The 25,000-nt window shown below is 40.7% G+C and overlaps 1 protein-coding gene across 1 annotated transcript in view; it reads left to right on the top strand.

Moving 5' to 3' along the window:
• kif26ba (kinesin family member 26Ba) overlaps positions 1-25,000 on the top strand; it is a gene marked incomplete at its 5' end in the record, with an annotated part of 124,515 nt that overhangs the window by 75,780 nt on the left and 23,735 nt on the right. Inside the window, 11 exons of the mRNA XM_080762392.1 lie at positions 1-42; positions 155-274; positions 860-969; positions 2,081-2,167; positions 2,342-2,437; positions 3,046-3,335; positions 3,767-4,346; positions 4,941-5,944; positions 9,126-9,367; positions 9,779-9,934; positions 10,153-10,364. The exon at positions 1-42 is cut by the window's left edge and continues 151 nt beyond it. Of these exons, the coding sequence (XP_080618518.1) occupies positions 1-42; positions 155-274; positions 860-969; positions 2,081-2,167; positions 2,342-2,437; positions 3,046-3,335; positions 3,767-4,346; positions 4,941-5,944; positions 9,126-9,367; positions 9,779-9,934; positions 10,153-10,364 (2,939 nt within the window). The remainder of the gene's footprint in view (positions 43-154; positions 275-859; positions 970-2,080; positions 2,168-2,341; positions 2,438-3,045; positions 3,336-3,766; positions 4,347-4,940; positions 5,945-9,125; positions 9,368-9,778; positions 9,935-10,152; positions 10,365-25,000) is intronic.

The following is a 25,000-nucleotide window of genomic DNA, read 5'->3' as shown; positions in this document are numbered from 1 at the left end:
GAGCGTCCAGGGGAGCAGGAGTGGGATGAGCCTCCATGACAGGTGAGTTTCTTCCAGTAGAACTCCAGAAGAAATTCTGTAGAACATTTAAAATCGACTTTCCGTTGAACTTATAAATAAATAAATTAAACATCTTCTTTGTGTGATTGGACAGCCGGGAGTCTCTGAGCAGTGGCAGTGACAGTAAGACACGCCCCCTGGGTGACAGTAAGACACGCCCCCTGGGGTCACCTCGCCTCGGCATCGCCAGTCTGACCCGAACATCAGAGTACAGGTAGGCTACGCACGCACGCACACACACACACACACACGCACGCACGCACACACACACACGCACGCACACACACACACACACACACACGCGCATTAGATCTGCTATAGTCAATGGCTAAAGTTTAACACAATGCTTAAAACACCATAAAGGTGTTCCCACCCAGATCACCCTAGGGTCAATAACAGAATATAACGCTGAATGCTGTGCGTGTTTCTATGTGCGTGTGTCTATGTGTGTGTGTGTGTGTGTGTGTCTATCCAGATCGCCCTAGGGTCAATAACAGAATATAACGCTGAATGCTGTGCGTGTGTCTATGTGCGTGTGTGTCTCTATGTGCGTGTGTCTATGTGTGTGTGTGTGTGTGTCTATCCATATCACCCTAGGGTCAATAACAACAGATATAAAGCTGTGTGTGTCTATCCATATCACCCTAGGGTCAATAACAACAGATATAAAGCTGTGTGTGTGTCTATCCAGATCGCCCTAGGGTCAATAACAGATATAAAACTGAATGCTGTGTGTGTGTGTATATCCATATCGCCCTAGGGTCAATAAGCTGAACGCTGTGTGTGTGTGTCTATCCAGATCTCCCTCCTCTCCTTCTCAAAGGTGTAAGGTGTTCACTCAGAAAGGTGTGGCGCCTGCAGGAACCCCCCCCCTCTCAGCTCAGGACAGCCACTCCGGAGACCGTATGTGTGCCGTTATGAATACTTACTGTCAGCGTTAATACACCGCTAAATTAATTATGAATACTTACTGTCAGCGTTAATAATACACCGCTAAACCCCTTATCCCTGAACTTCTTTTTACTATTTTGAAAAACATTTTTGAATAGTTCAACTAGCCAAACTGCATCGACACGGTGTGAGCTTGTAGACTGGCCATTTTAACTATTCAAAAATGTTTAGCTAAATAGTAAATAAAGGCAAAGAAGTTTAGGGATAAGGGCTTTAGCGGGGACGAAAATGGAGCCATGTGTATACATACAGTGTGTGTGTGTGTGTGTGTGTGTGTGTGTGTGCCTACATAGTTCTGTTCATTAATAATGGTGAATTAAGTCTATTGTGATTTGTATTCCGTGGGGGGTTTCAGGTATAGTTGTGGTTAATGAGGGGAATGTATTTTATAATTGCTCTCTTGGGAAAACGGCACCAACCTCCATCTCTTCTTCACGCTACATTGCTGCGGTGTTGCAATCGTTTGCCTCTGCTGTTCATTTAAAATATATATATATATTATTTTTTCTTCTTATAATATATGTGACCAAATTTGACTGAGAGACTGCCATTGGATTTTTTTTTTTTAATTTTAGTTTTTTCACATCATGTGAAAGCAGGGAATCATAGTTTCAATTTGACACATTGTTTGTTCAGTTTGACCCACCGGTTTTGGAGGCTTATAGAGTAATGTCTGGCAGAGAAACAGAGAGTTGAGAAAACAGGCTTGAAAGGTTCACTGTTTATATTACACCTAGCTACATGTTTAAGCATTTATTTCATATTTACATGTCTTCTGTGGTCTCTAACATTACAACTAGCTACATGTTTAAGCATTTATTTCATATTTACATGTCTTCTGTGGTCTCTAACATTACAACTAGCTACATGTTTAAGCATTTATTTCATATTTACATGTCGATTTCAGCTCTGACACTTATTCCAGACATGCTCTAGTTAGTATGCGAAGAGTCTGTGCTATTAACTAATTTTGAAAAAAGAAAAAAAGGTTTTCTCCTCTGGTGAAAAGCTGGAATTTGCATATGACAATCATCATCATCATCATGTGACCCTCTTTGTGATCCTGCAGACAGCTTGGCAGGAGACAGCGGGCGGTCGTCCACAGAGTCACTGCTGTCCAGGACCTCTCCGGTGGGACTGAGTCCACAGCCTCCAGATCCAGATCCATCTCCGTCCCAGTCCAGTCCACAGCTTCCAATGAGTCCACAGCCTCCAGTGAGTCCACAGCCTCCAATGAGTCCACAGCCTCCAATGAGTCCACAGCCTCCAGTGAGTCAGTCACAGCCTCCAATGAGTCCACAGCCTCCAGTGAGTCAGTCACAGCGTCCAGATCCATCTCCGTCCCTGTCGGCCAGCCTGGGCTCAGCGGAGACGCTCTGTGATGACGAGGTCCCACAGATTCCCCTGGACACTCACAAGGACGTCGGTGAGAATGCATCGGACACTCAAACCCTCACCCTGACCCTATAACCTCCCACGGGGCAGCACACCTAAACCTAACCTTAACCCATGTCTAACCAAGTACTAGTCTAAACTAAGTATGCACACCTAAACGCCTAGTCAATGACTGAACTGATTTGGTATCCAGGAAACCATATCCTTTACCGTAGATGAAAGTTATTAGTCATTATTAAGTTTGAAACTGTCTCTAGCTCTAGGCGAACATGCGTTAAGTTAGTGTGACCAAGTGAGTCACAACCCAGGGCACGGAAGGACACGAGACAGCCAGTTTACACAAGTCGGCTGTTTTATTCCTCTTAAGCCAGGGCATAACCATTTGAAAGCATCAGTTAGTTAGTTAGTTAGTTTACCCAGGAGAGCAGATGGCTCCCCACTGTCCGGACAGAGGCTCTCCCCTGAGTGTTTGTGGAGGTGACTGATTTAACCTGTTGTGACCTTGATCAAGTCCATGATGCACAACAGGTGCGCAGCCACACCCAGTTCTGAGTCCAGTTCTAGTTTGACTCAGGCCAGGTGTGACTGCTTAAATCAGTCATACTCCCTCTCACATACTTTCTTCTCTCCTCCTCCCAGGCCCAGTGCTCCACTCCGCAGCCCCAGAGGAGCCTCTCTCTGTGGGGGAGGATGAGCCGGTGCTCGGCCTGGACGACCAGGACACCTCGGCTCGACCACTCAGCATCATGAGCTTCAACAGCGACGGCTGCTCTGTCGCCGCCCTGACCTCAGGGTCGCTGACCTCGGGGTCGCGACCCGACAGCCTCGACGGCAGCGTCGGAGAAGATGGAACCGTGGAGCATTATGGGATGTCTGTCGTCACGACGGCAACGTCTTCCGCTGTTACAGAAGTAGTGGCCAGAGCAGAGGTCAGTTTCACTGACCCACTGGCCAGGGCAGAGGTCAATGTCACTGACCTCTGCCCTGAATGAACTGACCTTCACCTCCCAATGTATGAATGAATGAACCTTCACCTCCCAATGTATGAATGAATGAACCTTCAACCTCCCAATGTATGAATGAATGAACCTTCAACCTCCCAATGTATGAATGAATGAACCTTCACCTCCCAACGTATGAATGAATGAACCTTCACCTCCCAATGTATGAATGAATGAACCTTCAACCTCCCAATGTATGAATGAATGAACCTTCAACCTCCCAATGTATGAATGAATGAACCTTCACCTCCCAACGTATGAATGAATGAACCTTCAACCTCCCAATGTATGAATGAATGAACCTTCACCTCCCAATGTATGAATGAATGAACCGCTGTAATGTCCATGTTGTCCACCAGGTGGCGATGGCCAGGCTGCGTGTGGACGGGGAGGCGATGGCCACAGTGATGCCCGGCTGCGGTTCGTCCATCTCCTCCTGGCTCAGTGACCTGAGCGTGGGCAGCGAGGCGGACCAGTCTCTCCACAGCTTCAGCCAGTCCAACCAGAGCCAGCATCACGGAGAGGCCCTGGCGGAGCCCGACCGGACCCTCTCCGACTGCGGGAGCGAGAGGAAGGGCGCTCCGACCAAAGACCGGCTGAAGGAGAAACTGCCTCCGTCCATGGTCAAAACCAACATCCAGGTTCTGGGGCCGTCGGGTAACCTTTCACCTTTCAAGACCACCATCAGCGTTCACCCGTGCGTGGCTGTGAGGCCGCTGGCCATTTCCTCGCCAACAAAGTCCAGCCTGATCAAAGACCCGGCCAATCCCAACGCTCTGATCAAAAACCCGGCCAATCCCAACGCCAACAGAACCCCATATTTAGCTTCCCTCTCCAGTGAGATGAGCTTCGAGGACCCCTGGCTGCGGCGTGGCGTTGAGGAGGGGAGGAGGTCCAACCAGGAGAAGGCTGGAGATCAACGGAGATCCTGCAAGGATGGTGAGAGAAACTCTGCTGTGTTTATCATTATACAGAATGGGTCATTATTTTTAGATTGAATTATTGAACAGTTTATGTCTCGTCATAATCATATTCTATAATACGTATAAGTAAGCGTTGCCGAGGTAGACAGGGCGCTAGTATGTCGCAGGGACTGAGTGCCAAGCAGGGAGGCATTGGGTCACTTATTTCCAGTATTTGGCGTGACCTGGCCAGCGATCGAACCCTGACCTCCCAATCTTAGGGCGGACACTCTAACTGTATAGTGGTATGGTAAATTGAATAAATGATGATTTATAATAAAATAAATGAAAAGACCCATCCCTTACGGGATTATAAGACACCAACAACATAAATAAACAATATCACATTTCACTTCCCAAACAGAAGTCACACAAAGTATTTGATCAAAACAAAAACAGAAATAAGCATTATCATAAAATAAAGTTTTCTTTGTCCGTATGTCCCAAGCTTTCTCTATATATTCTGCTAATGCAAGTGTGTGTGTGTGCATGTGCGTGCGTGTGTGTGTATGTGTACATACAAGACAAGACATAAACTGAAACAGTAACATATGACATGTTTCTCTCCCAGTCCAAGGTGTGGACCACCGCGGGAGCTCCAGTTCTGGAGGCGAAACGCTCTCTTCTCCAGATTGTTGTAAAAGACTAGATGGCCGTGAGACGCCGGCCGTGGTCGCCCACGGAGACGGCCTGAGAGGCGCGTACTGCCCCGACGTCCACCAGGAGGCGCTGAGGGGCGTCTACAACCCCGACGTCCACCGCACGGCCAGCCTGCCTCGCTGGCATCGACTCAACCGCCACGACGGCTCCGACAACAACGGCGAGTACCGCGGCCTGGGCCTCGCCGCCGCGTCCACACCCTGCTCCCCCCGCCACGCCACGCTGGACCGCCGAGGCTCCGTCTTCTCCCACCGGAGAGGAGGAGGAATCCCTCCACTCCCCCCCGTACGGAAGTCCAGTCTGGACCAACGGAACCGGGCCACCGGCGGCCTCCCCCCGCTGAGCCCGCTGCACCAGCCCAGCCACGGCCTCTCGTTCGGCTCTCTGCCGGCGGCGGGTCCTCCTCCTGACCACGAGGCCCGACCGGGTCCTCCTGACCACGAGGCCCGACCGCGAGGCTCCTTCAGCGCAGAGAGCAGTCGGCTCTTCAGCGCCAAGCTGGAGCAGCTGGCCAACAGAACCAACTCGCTGGGCCGGGCCCACCACGGCTCCCACAGCGCCCAACACTACGACACCTTCTCCCTGGAGCGGGGAGCGAGTCTGAGAGGAGGAGGAGGAGGGGGAGGGGCTAGGGGGGGCGACGGCGCCATGCCTCGGACGGGTCGCAGCCTCACCAGAACCGGCTCTCTGTCCTCCAGAACCGGCGGCGCTGCCGGTCCCGGCAGCGCGCCACAACAGTCGCCGATTAAAACCAGCGGCCAATCGAAGATCTCGGCGGTGAGTAAGCTGCTGATGGCCAGCGGCCCCAAGGGGCGGAGTCTGTCCGCCTCCAGCACCAATAAGACTCTCAGCTTCTCCACCAAGTCCCTCCCCCAGGCCGTCAACCGCAGCTCCAGCCTTCCGCCCAATGGGAAGGTAACGTAACGTCTCCTTTTTTTATCCATTCCAGTCTCTGCTCACCAGCTGTATTTTAGAGGCAGATGTTTTCAACTGGTGGTCCAAGTGAAAGTATCACATATGAATACAGTAATGTAGGTAAACTTAAAGTCTGTTGGTTCCCAAAAGCTATACTTTCTTACACAGAATGCTCAGTGGGAACAATAAGTGAATTAAATTGTGTTTAACGTGCACCAAACAGCGGGTCATTAAAGGACAACCTGCACAAACCGGCAACGGTAGAAACTGGTGTGTGATGTCATAAAAGAGGTCTGTTCAGAACCTTATGAGTTGTGAGAATTACTTTAGACGAGCACAGCGTCAGAGTGTTGGACGGGAGGGACGCAGAACGTCAAACAGACAGACATAGAGAGAGCACAGGAGAGGAGAACACTTACTCCATCTATAGTCTACGTATATCAGCAGAACTAACAATGAACCATGCAGCGCTCCTAGAAGGAGTGAGGTCACAGCCTTCCCAGAGTCAGGTCTCCTGTTTCCGAGAGTCCAAACACATTCATGCGTCGGGACCTCCAATATGAAAGCCCCAACGACCCGAATGGACAGGTCACCTCAGCAGCCTCATGTCAACCAATAACAAGACCTGTAAACAGCCAGAAACCTTACAACCATCAACCGTTGATCCCGACTTCAACCCAAACAGGAGAAGTAGAGACACATCATCCTAATAATCACAGGACCAAAACCTTACGTCTGTAAACGGTGTGTGACAAGAGTTTCAGTCGCAAAAGTAGCCTGGAGACACACCAGCGTGTCCACACTGGAGAAAAACCATTCCACTGTAAACGGTGCGATATGAGTTTCAGCCAGACGGCTCATCTGAAGAGACACCACCAGCGCAGACACACCGGAGAGAAGCCCTTCCGTTGTACGCAGTGTGACAACAGTTTCACTTCTTCATGGGAACTGCAGATACATCTGCGCACCCACACCCGGGAGAAACCCTTCCACTGTAAACAGTGTGACAAGAGTTTCAGTCTGTTGGGCAATCTGAGGACCCACCAGCGTATCCACACCGGAGAAAAACCACACCACTGTAAACAGTGTGACAAGGGTTTCACTCTGTTACGTACTCTGAAGATACACCAGCATATCCACACTAGAGAAAAACCACACCACTGTAAACAGTGTGACAAGGGTTTCAGTCAGATGATAGGGAATCTGAAGACGCACCAGTTCATCCACTCCGGGGAGAAACCATTCCACTGTAAGCAGTGTGACAAGGGTTTCACTACTGTGTCTTACCTGAAGGTACATTTGCGTGACCACGCTGGAGAGAAACCATACCACTGTAAACAGTGTGACAAGCGTTTCACTACTTCATCTGGTCTGAAGAGACACCCGCATAATTTCCACAGTGGAGAAGGACAGTTTCAAGGTGTTAGGACACCTGGAGACACACAATGAGTGTCTCCACGGTTTGGGCCTCAGATGGTGGAGTGGCTGCTGGGGAAATGGAAGCCTCCTAGTTTAATCCTCAGAGCCTCAATCGGGTAGATGTTTTGAAGAGTCACCAGCGTTGCCACAACCTACATTTTTGAGGGGCTCTAGCCCCTCCTATATACAGCTTTAGTACACAATTTACAATTTACAATTTAGGCATTTAGCAGACTCTTAATCCAGAGCGACTTACATTAAGCAAGAACAAAAAAGCATGGGAATACATCACATAAAAACATTTATCATGAAACATGCGTAAGCTAAGAAATACTACTAGTACTATGCTTTACATATGTACTATGACGTGCTATGACAATAGCACATACAATGCACTTATGCTGTCTACATAACATGCAATAAGTCTGTATCAAATGCTATCTAAGTCTACAGAATTGCTATCTAAGGGGGTGGGGTAAGTGCTATGGGCCATGATGGAGTCTGAAAAGGTGGGTTTTCAGACTACGGCGGAAGATTGGGAGTGATGCTGCAGTTCTGACTGCAATGGGAAGTGCATTCCACAGTTTTGGAGCCAGAAGGGAGAAGAGTTTGGGACGTGTGGAGTGTTGTCCCGGCGTTTTTAGTGAGGGTACTTCCAGCTTCCCTGCGTTGGCTGATCTTAGTGAGCGGGAGGGTTTGTAGGGTTCGATCATACTTGCAAGATATGGGGGAGCCATGCCTTTGGTTGCTTTGAATGCCAGCATCAGAGTTTTGTATTCTGTGCGGGCAGCGACCGGGAGCCAGTGGAGTGCACATGCTGGTAGGCCAGTAAGAAGGGAGTTACAATAGTCAAGTTTTGACAAGACTGTTGTCTGGATTAGGAGCTGGGCTGATTCCTGGGTGAGGAACGGTCTAATTCGTCGTATGTTATAGAGTGTGAACCTACAGGATCGAGTGACAGCTGTGATGTGAGTTTTGAACGAGAGCTGACTGTCCAGGACAACACCAAGATTCCTGGCTGTTGGGACAGACGTTACCAGGGCGTTGTCTACGGAGATAGTTAGCTCCCGCATAGGGCAGGACTTAGCTGGGAAGAAGAGAAGCTCAGTCTTGTCTGGGTTCAGTTTGAGGTGGTTGGAGACACACACACACACACACACACACGTGTCTCAATATTTTCCATTGACAATGAAAGGAGAGATTAGGTAAAATGCCCGCCAAATATGACGTAAATGTAACAAACCCCAGACTTCACACGAGTGTGATTTTTTTTAGAGCACTTATGACAGCCAAGTCTATGGACTTTGAGGATATTATACAATGTTTGTTATAGAGCACTTATGACAGCCAAGTCTATGGACTTTGAGGATATTATACAATGTTTGTTATAGAGCACTTATGACAGCCAAGTCTATGGACTTTGAGGATATTATACAATGTTTGTTATAGAGCACTTATGACAGCCAAGTCTATGGACTTTGAGGATATTATACAATGTTTGTTATAGAGCACTTATGACAGCCAAGTCTATGGTTTTTGAGGATATTATACAATGTTTGTTATAGAGCACTTAATAAATACATTTGCCAGCCAAGTCTATGGACTTTAACGTTTGTTTAAGGCCCTAAATGACGACGTTAAAGACGTCATGCGGCCGATATAAATCGTGCCCTCCCCCCTCCCTTTATTTATCACATTATATCTTGCTTTGCAGACTCCAGGTCCAGTCCAGGGTCCAGTCCAGGGTTCAGTCCAGGGTCCAGTCCAGGGTCCAGTCCAGGGGGTTCTGGTCCAGCAGCAGGGAGCCTCCTCTGGCTCCTGGTCGACCCAGTCTCTGAGTCGCAGCCGGGGGGGAAGCCTGGCCGCCAAGCTGCCTCTGAGGGCCGTGAACGGACGGATCTCTGAGCTCCTCCAGGCCAGCGCCGGGGCCCGCTCCAGGGGCCACGCGGCAGGGGGAGGAGCCACTGATCCTGGGGAGGAGGGAGGAGGGGCTGAAGGGGCGAGGTAATGACATGACATCATTCTCAACTGGCTTGATAATAATAATAATAATAATAATAATAATAACTAGAACTGCACTCTTACTACTACTCTACTCAACCGCTACAAACTGTCAAATCTCAGCTTCTCTGTGAAGGAACGTTTGAAATGTTGAATTATTAGGTTTAGCTATTTGCTACCTACCTACTTTATGCATGTAAAAAAGTAGTATTATGAAGTATGGTACAAGTTTCTATCTAAAAAAGAAATACAGTTTTATCGATTTAGAATTATTCTGGATCCCTTTTTAGTTTCTCAAAGATAAGGTACTTAAAGTCCTGGACTGGCTCCAGCACCGTCCCGTCTGCAGTGGCGATGGTTGTGTCCTCGGTGTTTTACTGTCATTACCTTTGTTTTCTTGTTTAGTGGTACTAGCGGAGGAGGAGGAGGAGGAGGAGGAGGTGGTGTTGTTGGAGGTGTTGTTGGAGAGGAGCAGCCTCCGGAGGTCCCCAGCCTGCCGTCTCCCTACAGTAAGATCACAGCCCCCAGAAGACCTCAGCGCTGCAGCAGTGGACATGCCAGTGACAACAGGTACGGTAAAAACTCATTATAAAATAAAGGGTACATTGCAAACCAACGTCTGTCAGCCCCACACATTCATTCATGAATAATAATGAATTAATATTCGACGATATCTGACATTCTCTCCCGTTGTCCAAACACACAGCAGCGTTCTGACGCTCTCTCTCCTGTTGTCCAATCACACAGCAGCGTTCTGACGTTCTCTCCCCTGTTGTCCAATCACACAGCAGCGTGCTGAGCGGAGAGTTGCCCCCCGCCATGGGCAAGACGGCGCTCTTCTACCACAGCGGGGCGAGCAGCGGCTACGAGAGCATGCTGAGGGACAGCAGTGAGAACACGGGGAGCACCTCGTCCGCCCAGGACTCCTCCCTCAGCGAGCACAGCTCCGCCTCCTCACGACGAAGCTCCCGCAGCAGCAAGAAGAGCCGCAGCACCACAGGTAGAGATACAGAGTTACAGACACACAGGTAGAGACACAGAGTTACAGACACACAGGTAGAGATACAGAGTTACAGACACACATGTAGAGATACAGAGTTACAGACACACCACAGGTAGAGATACAGAGTTACAGACACACAGGTAGAGATACAGAGTTACAGACACACCACAGGTAGAGATACAGAGTTACAGACACACAGGTAGAGATACAGAGTTACAGACACACCACAGGTAGAGATACAGAGTTACAGACACACCACAGGTAGAGATACAGAGTTACAGACACACCACAGGTAGAGATACATAGTTACAGACACACAGGTAGAGATACAGAGTTACAGACACACAGGTAGAGATACAGAGTTACAGACACACAGGTAGAGATACAGAGTTACAGACACACCACAGGTAGAGATACAGAGTTACAGACACACCACAGGTAGAGATACAGAGTTACAGACACACAGGTAGAGATACAGAGTTACAGACACACAGGTAGAGATACAGAGTTACAGACACACCACAGGTAGAGATACAGAGTTACAGACACACAGGTAGAGATACAGAGTTACAGACACACAGGTAGAGATACAGAGTTACAGACACACAGGTAGAGATACAGAGTTACAGACACACAGGTAGAGATACAGAGTTACAGACACACCACAGGTAGAGATACAGAGTTACAGACACACAGGTAGAGATACAGAGTTACAGACACACAGGTAGAGATACAGAGTTACAGACACACAGGTAGAGATACAGAGTTACAGACTCACAGGTAGAGATACAGAGTTACAGACACACAGGTAGAGATACAGAGTTACAGACACACCACAGGTAGAGATACAGAGTTACAGACACACCACAGGTAGAGATACATAGTTACAGACACACAGGTAGAGATACAGAGTTACAGACACACAGGTAGAGATACAGAGTTACAGACACACAGGTAGAGATACAGAGTTACAGACACACCACAGGTAGAGATACAGAGTTACAGACACACCACAGGTAGAGATACAGAGTTACAGACACACAGGTAGAGATACAGAGTTACAGACACACAGGTAGAGATACAGAGTTACAGACACACCACAGGTAGAGATACAGAGTTACAGACACACAGGTAGAGATACAGAGTTACAGACACACAGGTAGAGATACAGAGTTACAGACACACAGGTAGAGATACAGAGTTACAGACACACAGGTAGAGATACAGAGTTACAGACACACCACAGGTAGAGATACAGAGTTACAGACACACAGGTAGAGATACAGAGTTACAGACACACAGGTAGAGATACAGAGTTACAGACACACAGGTAGAGATACAGAGTTACAGACACACCACAGGTAGAGATACAGAGTTACAGACACACAGGTAGAGATACAGAGTTACAGACACACCACAGGTAGAGATACAGAGTTACAGACACACAGGTAGAGATACAGAGTTACAGACACACCACAGGTAGAGATACAGAGTTACAGACACACCACAGGTAGAGATACAGAGTTACAGACACACAGGTAGAGATACAGAGTTACAGACACACAGGTAGAGATACAGAGTTACAGACACACAGGTAGAGATACAGAGTTACAGACACACAGGTAGAGATACAGAGTTACAGACACACCACAGGTAGAGATACAGAGTTACAGACACACAGGTAGAGATACAGAGTTACAGACACACCACAGGTAGAGATACAGAGTTACAGACACACAGGTAGAGATACAGAGTTACAGACACACCACAGGTAGAGATACAGAGTTACAGACACACCACAGGTAGATATACAGAGTTACAGACACACAGGTAGAGATACAGAGTTACAGACACACAGGTAGAGATACAGAGTTACAGACACACAGGTAGAGATACAGAGTTACAGACACACAGGTAGAGATACAGAGTTACAGACACACAGGTAGAGATACAGAGTTACAGACACACCACAGGTAGAGATACAGAGTTACAGACACACAGGTAGAGATACAGAGTTACAGACACACAGGTAGAGATACAGAGTTACAGACACACCACAGGTAGAGATACAGAGTTACAGACACACAGGTAGAGATACAGAGTTACAGACACACAGGTAGAGAAACAGAGTTACAGACACACAGGTAGAGATACAGAGTTACAGACACACAGGTAGAGATACAGAGTTACAGACACACAGGTAGAGATACAGAGTTACAGACACACCACAGGTAGAGATACAGAGTTACAGACACACAGGTAGAGAAACAGAGTTACAGACACACCACAGGAAATCTACAGTTGATTTAGTCGAACAAATTGTGTTTTTTGGCGGGCCTTGATGCCGTCGCAATGACTGTTTTTTTTTCACTTGCTGAAAATAGCCGATCTACAAGCCCGCTGTGACGCGTTGTGAGCTTGTAGATCGGCTATTTTCAGCATGCAACCAAGTGTAAAATAACTTATAGTGGATCTCTTGTCCACTAGTCCCTTCCTAACATTTTAGTCAATCAAAAAACATAAAAAGTAGAAATATGGAGATACAAGGTTTCTAACCCTGACCCGATACAGAATAACAAATATTCGGCGAGAGAAATGATACCAAAATGTGAAGTCTGTGAGAAAGGCTAAGAAATAAAATGAGATAAGGCAGAAAGGTGACCTTGCAGCCAGCCTTGAAATAGTAATTGGAATTTGCTGATGTTAGCTAGATAATGAATATAGATAACCCTCCGCACGCACGCACGCACGCACGCACGCACGCACGCACGCACGCACGCACGCACGCACGCACGCACGCACGCACGCACGCACACACACACACACACACACACACACACACACACACACACACACACACACACACACACACACACACACACACACACACACACACACACACACACACACACACACACACACACACACACACACACACACACACACACACACAGCTAACTGCCCATCATCTGGTCAGGATGGCGTCCGAGGCTATAGCGGATTATTTGAAAACTTTAGTTTAGTAAAAATATAACACAAAACAATATCAAACATACAAATAGAACATTAGCTTACACAATACAATATGCAAATGATCAAAATGTACAGTATTAAAGTGTCCGTGGTGTGTGTGTGTGTGTGTGTGTGTGTGTGTGTGTGTGTCAAGATAATGGTCACATTTAGTGTTGTTTTGTATTTGTCCCTCATGTTGTGAACATGCAGTCCCACACTGTGCAGCCAGGTGTGCTGCAGGTCCCTCTCCTAACACAATGAATTGTTTGTTATTGTAGCTCTTTAAAATTTGGGATCAACAACTCAAATTTCCTAAAATATTCTGCTCTTATATTATCATATTTATTGCATTTTCCTCAGTCTCTCTGTTCCTCAGTACAGTCTCTCTCTCTCTCTGTTCCTCAGTACCTCTCTCTCTCTCTCTCTGTTCCTCAGTACAGTCTCTCTCTCTCTCTCTCTCTCTCTCTCTGTTCCTCAGTACAGTCTCTCTCTCTCTCTCTCTCTCTCTCTCTCTGTTCCTCAGTAGTCCCTCTCTCTCTCTCTCTCTCTCTCTCTCTCTGTAATGAGTACAAATGGCTGAATGTGTCTCCTTGACCTTCATGTTCTGCACAGAGACCAAGAGACAGAAACAACCTTATTAAAATATCATCTCTCTCTTTCTCTCTCTCATGCATGCACACACACACACACACTCACACACACACACACACACACACACACACACACACACACACACACACACACACACACACACACACACACACACACACACACACACACACGTTACATAATACGCACACAGACCTTGTGAGCTATTAGTTCAATTGTGACAATTGGAGGTTCACGTTAGTTCTGTGTAATGGGGCAGACAGACAGACAGACAGACAGACAGACAGACAGACAGACAGACAGACAGACAGACAGACAGACAGACAGACAGACAGACAGACAGATGTTACAGTATACTGCACACTTAAGATTAGACGGTGATCTCCCTTAGTCGACATAAACGTCTAAAAACATGAATTATCAGCTTGGTCAGTCCATGCAATACAAGCCAGTCTGTGATAGAACACGCAGTAGAACGGTATATAAATAGAACACGCAGTAGAACGATATATAAATAGAACACGCAGTAGAACGATATATAAATAGAACACGCAGTAGAACGATATATAAATAGAACACGCAGTAGAACGATATATAAATAGAACACGCAGTAGAACGGTATATAAATAGAACACGCAGTAGAACGATATATAAATAGAACACGCAGTAGAACGGTATATAAATAGAACACGCAGTAGAACGATATATAAATAGAACACGCAGTAGAACGATATATAAATAGAACACGCAGTAGAACGATATATAAATAGAACACGCAGTAGAACGATATATAAATAGAACACGCAGTAGAACGATATATAAATAGAACACGCAGTAGAACGATATATAAATAGAACACGCAGTAGAACGGTATATAAATAGAACACGCAGTAGAACGATATATAAATAGAACACACAGTAGAACAGTATATAAATAGAACACGCAGTAGAACGATATATAAATAGAACACGCAGTAGAACGGTATATAAATAGAACAGTAGAACGGTATATAAATAGAACACGCAGTAGAACGATATATAAATAGAACACGCAGTAGAACGGTATATAAATAGAACACGCAGTAGAACGATATATAAATAGAACACGCAGTAGAACGGTATATAAATAGAACACGCAGTAGAACGATATATAAATAGAACACGCAGTAGAACGATATATAAATAGAACACGCAGTAGAACGATATATAAATAGAACACGCAGTAGAACGGTATATAAATAGAACAGTAGAACGATATATAAATAGAACACGCAGTAGAACGATATATAAATAGAACACACAGTAGAACGATATATAAATAGAACACGCAGTAGAACGGTATATAAATAGAACACGCAGTAGAACGATATATAAATAGAACACGCAGTAGAACGATATATAAATAGAACACGCAGTAGAACGGTATATAAATAGAACACGCAGTAGAACGATATATAAATAGAACACGCAGTAGAACGGTATATAAATAGAACACGCAGTAGAACGGTATATAAATAGAACACGCAGTAGAACGGTATATAAATAGAACACGCAGTAGAACGATATATAAATAGAACACGCAGTAGAACGGTATATAAATAGAACACGCAGTAGAACGATATATAAATAGAACACGCAGTAGAACGATATATAAATAGAACACGCAGTAGAACGATATATAAATAGAACACGCAGTAGAACGATATATAAATAGAACACGCAGTAGAACGATATATAAATAGAACACGCAGTAGAACGATATATAAATAGAACACGCAGTAGAACGGTATATAAATAGAACACGCAGTAGAACGATATATAAATAGAACACGCAGTAGAACGATATATAAATAGAACACACAGTAGAACGATATATAAATAGAACACGCAGTAGAACGGTATATAAATAGAACACGCAGTAGAACGATATATAAATAGAACACGCAGTAGAACGGTATATAAATAGAACACGCAGTAGAACGATATATAAATAGAACACGCAGTAGAACGATATATAAATAGAACACGCAGTAGAACGATATATAAATAGAACACGCAGTAGAACGATATATAAATAGAACACGCAGTAGAACGGTATATAAATAGAACACACAGTAGAACGATATATAAATAGAACACGCAGTAGAACGGTATATAAATAGAACACGCAGTAGAACGATATATAAATAGAACACGCAGTAGAACGGTATATAAATAGAACACGCAGTAGAACGATATATAAATAGAACACGCAGTAGAACGATATATAAATAGAACACGCAGTAGAACGATATATAAATAGAACACGCAGTAGAACGATATATAAATAGAACACGCAGTAGAACGGTATATAAATAGAACACGCAGTAGAACGGTATATAAATAGAACACGCAGTAGAACGGTATATAAATAGAACACGCAGTAGAACGGTATATAAATAGAACACGCAGTAGAACGATATATAAATAGAACACGCAGTAGAACGATATATAAATAGAACACGCAGTAGAACGATATATAAATAGAACACGCAGTAGAACGATATATAAATAGAACACGCAGTAGAACGGTATATAAATAGAACAGTAGAACGATATATAAATAGAACACGCAGTAGAACGATATATAAATAGAACACGCAGTAGAACGATATATAAATAGAACACGCAGTAGAACGATATATAAATAGAACACGCAGTAGAACGGTATATAAATAGAACACGCAGTAGAACGATATATAAATAGAACACGCAGTAGAACGATATATAAATAGAACACGCAGTAGAACGATATATAAATAGAACACGCAGTAGAACGATATATAAATAGAACAGTAGAACGATATATAAATAGAACACGCAGTAGAACGATATATAAATAGAACAGTAGAACGATATATAAATAGAACACGCAGTAGAACGATATATAAATAGAACACGCAGTAGAACGATATATAAATAGAACACGCAGTAGAACGATATATAAATAGAACACGCAGTAGAACGGTATATAAATAGAACACGCAGTAGAACGGTATATAAATAGAACACGCAGTAGAACGGTATATAAATAGAACACGCAGTAGAACGATATATAAATAGAACACGCAGTAGAACGGTATATAAATAGAACACGCAGTAGAACGATATATAAATAGAACACGCAGTAGAACGGTATATAAATAGAACACGCAGTAGAACGATATATAAATAGAACACGCAGTAGAACGGTATATAAATAGAACACGCAGTAGAACGATATATAAATAGAACAGTAGAACGATATATAAATAGAACACGCAGTAGAACGATATATAAATAGAACACGCAGTAGAACGATATATAAATAGAACAGTAGAACGGTATATAAATAGAACACGCAGTAGAACGATATATAAATAGAACACGCAGTAGAACGGTATATAAATAGAACACGCAGTAGAACGGTATATAAATAGAACACGCAGTAGAACGATATATAAATAGAACACGCAGTAGAACGATATATAAATAGAACACGCAGTAGAACGGTATATAAATAGAACAGTAGAACGATATATAAATAGAACACGCAGTAGAACGGTATATAAATAGAACACGCAGTAGAACGATATATAAATAGAACACGCAGTAGAACGATATATAAATAGAACACGCAGTAGAACGATATATAAATAGAACACGCAGTAGAACGATATATAAATAGAACACGCAGTAGAACGATATATAAATAGAACACGCAGTAGAACGATATATAAATAGAACACACAGTAGAACGATATATAAATAGAACACGCAGTAGAACGATATATAAATAGAACACGCAGTAGAACGATATATAAATAGAACACGCAGTAGAACGGTATATAAATAGAACACGCAGTAGAACGATATATAAATAGAACACGCAGTAGAACGATATATAAATAGAACACGCAGTAGAACGATATATAAATAGAACACGCAGTAGAACGGTATATAAATAGAACACGCAGTAGAACGATATATAAATAGAACACGCAGTAGAACGATATATAAATAGAACACGCAGTAGAACGATATATAAATAGAACACGCAGTAGAACGGTATATAAATAGAACACGCAGTAGAACGATATATAAATAGAACACGCAGTAGAACGATATATAAATAGAACACGCAGTAGAACGGTATATAAATAGAACACGCAGTAGAACGGTATATAAATAGAACACGCAGTAGAACGATATATAAATAGAACACGCAGTAGAACGATATATAAATAGAACACGCAGTAGAACGGTATATAAATAGAACACGCAGTAGAACGGTATATAAATAGAACACGCAGTAGAACGGTATATAAATAGAACACGCAGTAGAACGGTATATAAATAGAACACGCAGTAGAACGGTATATAAATAGAACACGCAGTAGAACGGTATATAAATAGAACACGCAGTAGAACGGTATATAAATAGAACACGCAGTAGAACGATATATAAATAGAACACGCAGTAGAACGGTATATAAATAGAACACGCAGTAGAACGATATATAAATAGAACACGCAGTAGAACGATATATAAATAGAACACGCAGTAGAACGGTATATAAATAGAACACGCAGTAGAACGATATATAAATAGAACAGTAGAACGATATATAAATAGAACACGCAGTAGAACGGTATATAAATAGAACACGCAGTAGAACGATATATAAATAGAACAGTAGAACGATATATAAATAGAACACGCAGTAGAACGATATATAAATAGAACAGTAGAACGATATATAAATAGAACACACAGTAGAACGGTATATAAATAGAACAGTAGAACGATATATAAATAGAACAGTAGAACGATATATAAATAGAACAGTAGAACGATATATAAATAGAACACGCAGTAGAACGATATATAAATAGAACACGCAGTAGAACGGTATATAAATAGAACAGTAGAACGATATATAAATAGAACACGCAGTAGAACGATATATAAATAGAACACGCAGTAGAACGGTATATAAATAGAACAGTAGAACGATATATAAATAGAACAGTAGAACGATATATAAATAGAACACGCAGTAGAACGATATATAAATAGAACAGTAGAACGATATATAAATAGAACACGCAGTAGAACGGTATATAAATAGAACACGCAGTAGAACGGTATATAAATAGAACAGTAGAACGATATATAAATAGAACACGCAGTAGAACGGTATATAAATAGAACACGCAGTAGAACGGTATATAAATAGAACAGTAGAACGATATATAAATAGAACACGCAGTAGAACGGTATATAAATAGAACACGCAGTAGAACGGTATATAAATAGAACAGTAGAACGATATATAAATAGAACAGTAGAACGATATATAAATAGAACACGCAGTAGAACGGTATATAAATAGAACACGCAGTAGAACGGTATATAAATAGAACAGTAGAACGATATATAAATAGAACACGCAGTAGAACGGTATATAAATAGAACACGCAGTAGAACGGTATATAAATAGAACAGTAGAACGATATATAAATAGAACAGTAGAACGATATATAAATAGAACACGCAGTAGAACGGTATATAAATAGAACACGCAGTAGAACGGTATATAAATAGAACACGCAGTAGAACGGTATATAAATAGAACAGTAGAACGATATATAAATAGAACAGTAGAACGATATATAAATAGAACAGTAGAACGGTATATAAATAGAACACGCAGTAGAACGATATATAAATAGAACAGTAGAACGATATATAAATAGAACAGTAGAACGATATATAAATAGAACACGCAGTAGAACGATATATAAATAGAACAGTAGAACGATATATAAATAGAACAGTAGAACGATATATAAATAGAACAGTAGAACGATATATAAATAGAACAGTAGAACGATATATAAATAGAACAGTAGAACGATATATAAATAGAACAGTAGAACGATATATAAATAGAACAGTAGAACGATATATAAATAGAACAGTAGAACGATATATAAATAGAACAGTAGAACGATATATAAATAGAACACGCAGTAGAACGATATATAAATAGAACAGTAGAACGATATATAAATAGAACAGTAGAACGATATATAAATAGAACACGCAGTAGAACGATATATAAATAGAACAGTAGAACGATATATAAATAGAACACGCAGTAGAACGATATATAAATAGAACAGTAGAACGATATATAAATAGAACAGTAGAACGATATATAAATAGAACACGCAGTAGAACGGTATATAAATAGAACAGTAGAACGATATATAAATAGAACACGCAGTAGAACGGTATATAAATAGAACACGCAGTAGAACGGTATATAAATAGAACAGTAGAACGATATATAAATAGAACAGTAGAACGATATATAAATAGAACACGCAGTAGAACGGTATATAAATAGAACACGCAGTAGAACGGTATATAAATAGAACACGCAGTAGAACGGTATATAAATAGAACAGTAGAACGATATATAAATAGAACAGTAGAACGATATATAAATAGAACACGCAGTAGAACGATATATAAATAGAACAGTAGAACGATATATAAATAGAACAGTAGAACGATATATAAATAGAACACGCAGTAGAACGATATATAAATAGAACAGTAGAACGATATATAAATAGAACACGCAGTAGAACGGTATATAAATAGAACACGCAGTAGAACGATATATAAATAGAACACGCAGTAGAACGATATATAAATAGAACAGTAGAACGATATATAAATAGAACACGCAGTAGAACGGTATATAAATAGAACACGCAGTAGAACGATATATAAATAGAACAGTAGAACGATATATAAATAGAACAGTAGAACGATATATAAATAGAACACGCAGTAGAACGATATATAAATAGAACAGTAGAACGATATATAAATAGAACAGTAGAACGATATATAAATAGAACACGCAGTAGAACGATATATAAATAGAACAGTAGAACGATATATAAATAGAACAGTAGAACGATATATAAATAGAACAGTAGAACGATATATAAATAGAACAGTAGAACGATATATAAATAGAACAGTAGAACGATATATAAATAGAACAGTAGAACGATATATAAATAGAACAGTAGAACGATATATAAATAGAACAGTAGAACGATATATAAATAGAACAGTAGAACGATATATAAATAGAACAGTAGAACGATATATAAATAGAACACGCAGTAGAACGATATATAAATAGAACAGTAGAACGATATATAAATAGAACAGTAGAACGATATATAAATAGAACACGCAGTAGAACGATATATAAATAGAACAGTAGAACGATATATAAATAGAACACGCAGTAGAACGATATATAAATAGAACAGTAGAACGATATATAAATAGAACAGTAGAACGATATATAAATAGAACACGCAGTAGAACGGTATATAAATAGAACAGTAGAACGATATATAAATAGAACACGCAGTAGAACGGTATATAAATAGAACACGCAGTAGAACGGTATATAAATAGAACAGTAGAACGATATATAAATAGAACAGTAGAACGATATATAAATAGAACACGCAGTAGAACGGTATATAAATAGAACACGCAGTAGAACGGTATATAAATAGAACACGCAGTAGAACGGTATATAAATAGAACAGTAGAACGATATATAAATAGAACAGTAGAACGATATATAAATAGAACACGCAGTAGAACGATATATAAATAGAACAGTAGAACGATATATAAATAGAACAGTAGAACGATATATAAATAGAACACGCAGTAGAACGATATATAAATAGAACAGTAGAACGATATATAAATAGAACACGCAGTAGAACGGTATATAAATAGAACACGCAGTAGAACGATATATAAATAGAACACGCAGTAGAACGGTATATAAATAGAACAGTAGAACGATATATAAATAGAACAGTAGAACGATATATAAATAGAACAGTAGAACGATATATAAATAGAACACGCAGTAGAACGATATATAAATAGAACAGTAGAACGATATATAAATAGAACACGCAGTAGAACGATATATAAATAGAACAGTAGAACGATATATAAATAGAAGCAGTAGAACGATATATAAATAGAACAGTAGAACGATATATAAATAGAACACGCAGTAGAACGATATATAAATAGAACACGCAGTAGAACGGTATATAAATAGAACAGTAGAACGATATATAAATAGAACACGCAGTAGAACGGTATATAAATAGAACAGTAGAACGATATATAAATAGAACAGTAGAACGATATATAAATAGAACACGCAGTAGAACGGTATATAAATAGAACACGCAGTAGAACGATATATAAATAGAACACGCAGTAGAACGGTATATAAATAGAACAGTAGAACGATATATAAATAGAACAGTAGAACGATATATAAATAGAACAGTAGAACGATATATAAATAGAACAGTAGAACGATATATAAATAGAACACGCAGTAGAACGATATATAAATAGAACACGCAGTAGAACGATATATAAATAGAACACGCAGTAGAACGATATATAAATAGAACAGTAGAACGGTATATAAATAGAACACGCAGTAGAACGATATATAAATAGAACACGCAGTAGAACGGTATATAAATAGAACAGTAGAACGATATATAAATAGAACAGTAGAACGATATATAAATAGAACACGCAGTAGAACGGTATATAAATAGAACACGCAGTAGAACGATATATAAATAGAACACGCAGTAGAACGGTATATAAATAGAACAGTAGAACGATATATAAATAGAACAGTAGAACGATATATAAATAGAACAGTAGAACGATATATAAATAGAACAGTAGAACGATATATAAATAGAACACGCAGTAGAACGATATATAAATAGAACACGCAGTAGAACGATATATAAATAGAACACGCAGTAGAACGATATATAAATAGAACAGTAGAACGATATATAAATAGAACACGCAGTAGAACGGTATATAAATAGAACACGCAGTAGAACGATATATAAATAGAACACGCAGTAGAACGATATATAAATAGAACACGCAGTAGAACGATATATAAATAGAACACGCAGTAGAACGATATATAAATAGAACACGCAGTAGAACGATATATAAATAGAACACGCAGTAGAACGATATATAAATAGAACACACAGTAGAACGATATATAAATAGAACACGCAGTAGAACGATATATAAATAGAACACGCAGTAGAACGATATATAAATAGAACACGCAGTAGAACGATATATAAATAGAACACGCAGTAGAACGATATATAAATAGAACACACAGTAGAACGATATATAAATAGAACACGCAGTAGAACGATATATAAATAGAACACACAGTAGAACGATATATAAATAGAACACACAGTAGAACGGTATATAAATAGAACAGTAGAACGATATATAAATAAAACAGTAGAACGATATATAAATAGAACAGTAGAACGGTATATAAATAGAACACGCAGTAGAACGATATATAAATAGAACACGCAGTAGAACGATATATAAATAGAACACGCAGTAGAACGATATATAAATAGAACACGCAGTAGAACGATATATAAATAGAACACGCAGTAGAACGATATATAAATAGAACACGCAGTAGAACGATATATAAATAGAACACGCAGTAGAACGATATATAAATAGAACACGCAGTAGAACGATATATAATAGAACACGCAGTAGAACGGTATATAAATAGAACACGCAGTAGAACGGTATATAAATAGAACACGCAGTAGAACGATATATAAATAGAACACGCAGTAGAACGATATATAAATAGAACACGCAGTAGAACGATATATAAATAGAACAGTAGAACGATATATAAATAGAACAGTAGAACGGTATATAAATAGAACACGCAGTAGAACGATATATAAATAGAACACGCAGTAGAACGATATATAAATAGAACACGCAGTAGAACGATATATAAATAGAACACGCAGTAGAACGATATATAAATAGAACACGCAGTAGAACGATATATAAATAGAACACGCAGTAGAACGATATATAAATAGAACACGCAGTAGAACGATATATAATAGAACACGCAGTAGAACGATATATAAATAGAACACGCAGTAGAACGGTATATAAAGAACACCAGTAGAACGTATATAAATAGAACACGCAGTAGAACGATATATAAATAGAACACGCAGTAGAAACGTATATATAAATAGAACACGCAGTAGAACGGTATATAAATAGAACACGCAGTAGAACGATATATAAATAGAACACGCAGTAGAACGGTATATAAATAGAACACGCAGTAGAACGATATATAAATAGAACACGCAGTAGAACGATATATAAATAGAACACGCAGTAGAACGGTATATAAATAGAACACGCAGTAGAACGATATATAAATAGAACACGCAGTAGAACGGATATATAAATAGAACACGCAGTAGAACGGTATATAAATAGAACACGCAGTAGAACGATATATAAATTAGAAACACGCAGTAGAACGATATATAAATAGAACACCAGTAGAACGATATATAAATAGAACAGTAGAACGATATATAAATAGAACACGCAGTAGAACGGTATATAAATAGAACACGCAGTAGAACGGTATATAAATAGAACACGCAGTAGAACGGTATATAAATAGAACACGCAGTAGAACGGTATATAAATAGAACAGTAGAACGATATATAAATAGAACACGCAGTAGAAACGTATATAAATAGAACGCAGTAGAACGGATATATAAATAGAACAGTAGAACATAGACTATATAATAGACACGCAGTAGAACGGTTATTAAATAGAACACGCAGTAGAACGGTATATAAATAGAACACGCAGTAGAACGGTATATAAATAAACAGTAGAACGATATATAAATAGAACACGCAGTAGAACGGTATATAAATAGAACACGCAGTAGAACGGTATATAAATAGAACAGTAGAACGGTATATA

The sequence above is a fragment of the Protomyctophum bolini genome (genome assembly GCF_963924005.1).
Source record: "Protomyctophum bolini genome assembly, chromosome: 1".
Lineage (NCBI taxonomy): Eukaryota > Metazoa > Chordata > Actinopteri > Myctophiformes > Myctophidae > Protomyctophum > Protomyctophum bolini.
The sequence above is the reverse complement of the archived record's forward strand: the minus strand, read 5'-3'. Positions and strand labels throughout refer to the sequence as shown.